The 6,296-nt window shown below is 37.1% G+C and overlaps 1 protein-coding gene across 3 annotated transcripts in view; it reads right to left on the bottom strand.

Moving 5' to 3' along the window:
• The window catches only part of ATP11B (ATPase phospholipid transporting 11B (putative)), a 116,565-nt gene that overhangs the window by 16,748 nt on the left and 93,521 nt on the right, over nt 1–6,296 (bottom strand). For all 3 annotated transcript variants that reach the window (XM_019503356.1, XM_019503355.1, XM_019503357.1), the window contains exons 26-28: nt 3,256–3,321; nt 2,828–2,931; nt 1,426–1,591 (exon numbers count right to left, since the gene is read on the bottom strand). In XM_019503356.1, the coding sequence (XP_019358901.1) occupies nt 1,426–1,591; nt 2,828–2,931; nt 3,256–3,321 (336 nt within the window). The remainder of the gene's footprint in view (nt 1–1,425; nt 1,592–2,827; nt 2,932–3,255; nt 3,322–6,296) is intronic.

The following is a 6,296-nucleotide window of genomic DNA, read 5'->3' as shown; positions in this document are numbered from 1 at the left end:
GGAAAAAAAAAAAAAAAAAAAAAAAAAAAAAATCAAATGGTACTTTTCTGTGCTTTGAGAGGGATGGTAGAATTCTCTCTCTTTTTTTGAAATAGGCATTTAATTAACACATCTAATGACATACAAATGTGAAAAGAATCCTGTGCTACATCAGTGACAATAAACCTAACAAGGTATTTCTTTACTGCATGAATGGTCCCATGAAATTTAATGGGACTGCTTCTAAAGCAAAAGGGCATCATTTGGCACTGTGCGACTGCTACGGGAATACTGCGTCCTGTTTCGATGACTAAAGCTCAGGAAAGATGTTGAAAAATTGGGCAGAATACAGAGAAGAGCCAAAAGAATGATTAAAGGACTGGGATATATTTCCCTTATGGTGAACAACTTGAGGCACTCAAACAGTTTAGTTAACAAAAAGGAGGTTAAGGTGTGACTTGGTCACAGTCTGCATGTGCCCAAGCGGAGAACTGAAATTTGCTAATGGGGGCTCTTCAAATCTCAGACAAAGGTACAGTATATAACAAGACCAACTAGATGAAAGGTCAGGTAGACAAACTGAGCCTAGGAATAAGGTACATATTTTTAAGTACTGGAACAATAAGTTGCAGTGGTTTCTCTATCACCAATATTTTTAAAAAGTAAGATTATATGTTTTTCTAAAGGTTATTCTCTAGTTTAAAAAAATGAATTCAAAGAAGTCCTGTTTGACCTGAGTTATACAGGGGATCACACTATATGGTCACAATCACCCTTATAAGCTGCAATTTTATGAAAATCACATCGAGTTTTCTTCAGCTCCATAACCCAGAGCCAAATAAACTCTTGGAACCTATGACAGAATTTTTACTAAGGGGAATGTCTTATCACCAGATGGTAAAGAAGAATAAAACAAATCTTTTACATTTGTAATATTTGATGGGAAACAGCTTTGAAAGCTGGATGCTAGCAACATTATTTTTAATTATTGCCCCCTATTACAGCACAACTATTCAAAAACATCACCGACACCTTTAGATACCAAATTTTAGGCTAGAAAAAATAGACAATAAATGTAATTACTAGCTTTAAAATAGCACACTGTGAAATGTGTTCTGGTATATGGTTATAAAACAGATTGCTAAAGATTGAACGGCTTTTGGTCTGGTCAGGATAAATTCATAGGTTAGCTTTATTCAGAAATGATTTTTTTAGTTCAGGTACACAAAGTTATTTAAAACAGATGACAACATTAAATAGGTGTGCATCATTTACATTAATTATGTTATCAAACGAGAACACTTTTACATACTAAAGCATCATGGCTATTTAAGTTCTTGCCCAGGAAGTGACATTTAGAGAAAAACTAATTAGTCATCCACTTAAAGTACAATTTAATTAAAAAAGAACATTGTTATAAATGTTGTATATAAAAAAGAATATTACCTGAGCTTTCTCAGTACTAGTTGGTTGTAGATGTCTAAACAGCACTTTCTTCATGACATCGAGAAACAAACAAGCAACGACTATGATGATTATGGCAAACCAAGCAGAACCACTTGATAGCAACTGAACAAATACAAAGTACATATCCTGGGTATGCAAAAACGGCCTGAAAAAATTACCAAAGTAGCAATTAGAACAAAGCCAAGTAGTACAAAATAAACAAAACCCAACACACATTTGTCCATTCATCCTTAGTTTATACAGGTCTCCAGAATAAGCTGGAGCACCGGGTTACAGTAACGAAACGTCCATTGAGAGGAACCATCTAACATGCATAACAGCTAAGAAGTGGGTGATAATGGTAGGGGAGGAGTGTGCCTAGTGAAGTTAGGGTTCACACTATCCTTGCTGCAGACCTAAGGAAAAGCTTCTTTAAAAGTTCCTTATCTTAAAACTGCTCCCTAACAGAAAACTGGAGAAAAGCAAAGTAGAAACATTGCCTTCCTGTGTGTGATGGGTTCCAACTATATAGCATGCTTCACTTATGCAAACATCATATATGTGCATATCTCTGTAGTAGCAGAAGTGATTCTTCTATAAAGGACATGATTAACAAAATTCTCTTTAAATATTCTAATGGTTAAACTGACATTATTTAAAGCAGGTCTGTCCAAATGGCAGCCCCCCCGAGACCACTCCCCTCTTTTTTTGATGCAGCTGCAGTTGAGGGCTCTGAGGGTACACATGCTTGCACTGCAGCGCCGGGTGCTTTTAAAAGTGCCTGGTGCTGCGGCATGTGCATCTGTATAAATGGTGAAATTTGTATAATTTATATAAATGGCAAAATGCACATTAGCGCTAGAAAATGGAGGTGGCACGCTTTTGAACCAAAACACATGAAAAGTGTTTTAGTTCAAAAGTGCACCCCCATTTTCTGCGCACTGACGCACATTTTGCTGTTTATACAAATGCATATGATGCAGCACCAGACGTGTCAGCTCATGCGTGGAGCAGACTCGATTAATGGAGTCTGCTCTGAAATGCTGCACCTCCAGCTCATTGGAGCAGACAAACGTGTGTATAAATGCCCTGAGTTCCCTTGTCCCCAGCTTCTGCTTCCTGCTCCCACTCATGGGAACAGGGCAACGCAGCAGGAGGCAGCCGGGGTGCCCATGTTGCGCATGCAGCAGGAAAAGGAGCATATATGTTCAGCGTAATGAACAGTAGGCATTTCCTCTTCTCTCCTACAACAAAATTAACAGCTGCAATGCTGTTAACTTGATAGCCAGAATGCAGGATGTACCTACTAAAACAATCCTCAACCTCTATCTTCTTCAATCACGTTTAATATAATAACATATATACAGAGAGGTTAAAAAAAGAGACAGAAAAGATTACTCACCAGATAATTCCTCCATAAAACAAGGAAAATAAGAAATAGAATACAATGGATCCCCAGGTTACAAAATGGTTTATCCAAGTCCAGAAATGAGTCTCTAAAGCCATCTAAAACACAAGCAGAACACATTAGCAATTTATATCTAAATAAACCACTTCTCTTCATTTACACAAAAAGCCACCATTGCTTTAAAACTATTAAATTTACTTTGTTCTTTAACATCAACTCATTTTGAAAAGCGTGAAGCTGTAAAATGAAACTCCTACACCACGAGCAAAACCAATCACAAAAAATACTCTACCCTAATTCCTGGAGAAAATGTGAATTAAATATTCTTGTACTGATGCTATTATGAAATCATTTTGAAACGTATGCTAACTATTCGTCATGTGACTATTTCCCAGATGAGGGTAAGCTGTTTACTAACATACCTTAAATGTTACAGTTATAACCATAACTGTAAAGACCAAGGTACCAAAAGTCCAGTTTCCAAACATCTAAACAAAAGACATTATAGAAAATCAGTTAATATCACATGCAATAAATCAGAGCTTTCAGATATTTGTTCTAGTAATGAATCTACTCTTATAAGCATCCTGTGACTGATCACTAAGTACAGTAAGGAAAGCAAGGTTACAGCACAAACTACAAAGGGGAAAAATATATCCTGTAAAAGTCCAGATTTACAGCACTCTAAGGAGGAATCTCCTTAGTTCAAAACACAAACCACCACAAATCTATAGTGGAAGATGAAGCAAATTCAACAGTAAAATGAGGTGGTAGGAAAGTAAAGTCACCAAGCAATTAATTGCGTTAATATCCAACTAAACTGCAACTATCAGATGGCAGGTATTCCATTCAAAGTGAACATAACTGCTCAATAACAAACTTAAACATTAAACGGTATTTTAAAAATGCAGCATCGTTTGAGGGTTTCACATTTTCAAACAACAATCTGCAATTCAAAAATAATGGTGCTGTTACGCTTTTCAAGCAGCACATGACAGAAAAGACACTTTATTTCAAGGCTGACCATCTCAAAGTTTAATCTTATCACTCAAACACTTTGTGTCTACTGCTTTCTTCGTTCCCTGTCCTCATATATGAAACTATCAGAACTAATAACAAGCTCTGCAGTGTTAAAATCCCAGCTCCAACAAGCAGAAATGCTAGGCTTGTCTCAACTGTGTACCCACATGCTGTACAAATGTAAGTCACTCTTACTTTGCTTGCCTCCTCTGTTCTCATGAGCAAGCAGTGTGTAATTTAAGATGCTGGCCCACAGCACTAAAATGTTGTATGACTGGCACACTAAATACGTTCAGATGAAGTAAATTTCTTCTTCATCTACTTCTGGTAAATTTCAATACTGTTTATAGGGTATCATTTAAAAGGCAAGCATCGTGACCATAGGGAAGAGAGGACATGGAGACAGATATGCAATAAAACTCATCCCCTTTGATAGTTTAATAAATCAATAAAGAAACTGGGCTTAACATGGCTGCAGCCCGTGTTAGAGAACTGACTTTCATTTTAAAAGAAGTGTACGCATATCCCCATAGTGCCATACTGCACATTTTCATGTTTTTTTAGACGAGCAAGAAAAGTGGGTTTTCAGTGCGTTAACAATGAGACTGGCCTCAATGTACAAGTTCATTAGATAGTAGATCCTTGTTACTACTCAATGTCTTAAAAGCTAGTATGCCAATCAGTGTTTCAAAAAACAGCATACTAGTATTTAACTTGCAAACAAAAATTAAACCATTGCTGTTACATGAATGCCCCCTGAAAGAAAGTGTCTTAATTCATGCTACTCTACATGTTTGTTCAGCTGGAATATAAAATATGAACAGATTCTTGCAGCCATTTTATTTTTGAAAAAGAATGGATGCTGCATCCTTTGGCTTTGTGAAATACTGGATACAATATTTTGTACCACCTTCTCTTTTTCTAACAGAACTCTTACCATTTGCCTGTTAGGTTTCAATATCTGAAGACATGCACAGCGTGAAAAGGGGGAAAAAGAACTAAAAGATCAAATTGAAGTACAGTGAAACGGTGCAAGGCAATTAAACTATAAACATATTTACGAATTCCACACCCTCTCTTATTCCTTTTACTTTGTTTTGCTCCAAGAAGAAAAACCAGAATTAAGGACAGTTATTCCTTGCCAGTCATAATATTTAAGAGGCACAGGATTGTAGCAGACATTTATTTTTATATTAAAAACACTTAATAGTTCATAGAATAATAGGGTTGAAAAGGGCCCCAGAGGTGATCTGGTCCAAACCTCAGCACCAGTGCAGGAAAGCTAGTCCTAAAGAACTCTTAAAATAAAAATAGACTTCAATTAATGGTGAAAATTAATGTTTTTTCTCCTGATTTTTTCTTGCCATCATGAAGCTGCTAGCAGTCTAATACATGACCTATCATAGATATCCTACATGGGCTCACTGTCCTGCCAGCTCCAACAAGAATCCAGCACTAACACAGACAGCCAAAATTCGACCTGCTCCATTTTGTGGTTTATTTAATTATGTTCCCATAATAAACTTTTAGAAGACACTGAACTCATGCTCTGGATGTGATCAGCAATCCACATAGATTATGAAAGCTCTGATTCTAACATGCCAATACCTTTCAGCTAATTATATTTATAGAACTTAAAATAGCTAATTTATGTGCGATCAACACAAACCTGCTCCTTAAAACTCATATTTGCAAAACTGCTAGTCCAAATGTGCACAATATGTTCTGCTTTAAAACCTAACCATTTGTTATATTAAAGTGGTTTATTTTTTTTTTTTTAGTATTGCAAAATTAAGCCACAGGTTTATTGTGGCTTAATATCAACAAGTCTGAATGAGACTGATTAGCTATCACACTGATAGTAAATTTAAGAGCCTTTACTATTAAAAAAAAAAAAAACCCCAGCAAAAGCAAGGTCTTTTTGAATATACAAGCAGGAAGCCATGTTACAACAAAGGAGGAAACATATACATCAGTTAGTAAAACTCTTTAGCTCTGAGGCACAACTGCTTGATGGCTTAAACATCTCAAAAAGGGGATCGGTACACTCACTAGCTGTATTGAACATTCACTTTTCAGCTAGTACTCAAAGTTGCACTCAAGAGAGCAGGTAACCACTGTTTTAAGACCTATTCAGCCTCCACAAGAGAAGAGTGAGAAGGGATCTGGTGGCCGTCTATAAACTCACCAGGGGTGACCAGTGGAAAATGGGTGAGGCTGTTCCCCCGGGCACCGCCTGGGATAACAAGGAATAACGGCCACAAACTGATTAAGAGCAGGTTCAGGCTTGATATCGGGAGGCATTACTTTACAGTTAGGGCTGCCAGGCTCTGGAATGGGCTCCTAAGGGAGGTGGTGCTCTCTCCTACCTTGGGGGTCTTCAAGAAGAGGTTGGATAGATATCTGGCTGGGGTATTATGATCCCAGCACTCGTTCCTGCCCA

Source organism: Gavialis gangeticus, unplaced genomic scaffold (assembly GCF_001723915.1).
Source record: "Gavialis gangeticus isolate Ggan-Ray unplaced genomic scaffold, GavGan_comp1, whole genome shotgun sequence".
Lineage (NCBI taxonomy): Eukaryota > Metazoa > Chordata > Crocodylia > Gavialidae > Gavialis > Gavialis gangeticus.
The sequence above is the reverse complement of the archived record's forward strand: the minus strand, read 5'-3'. Positions and strand labels throughout refer to the sequence as shown.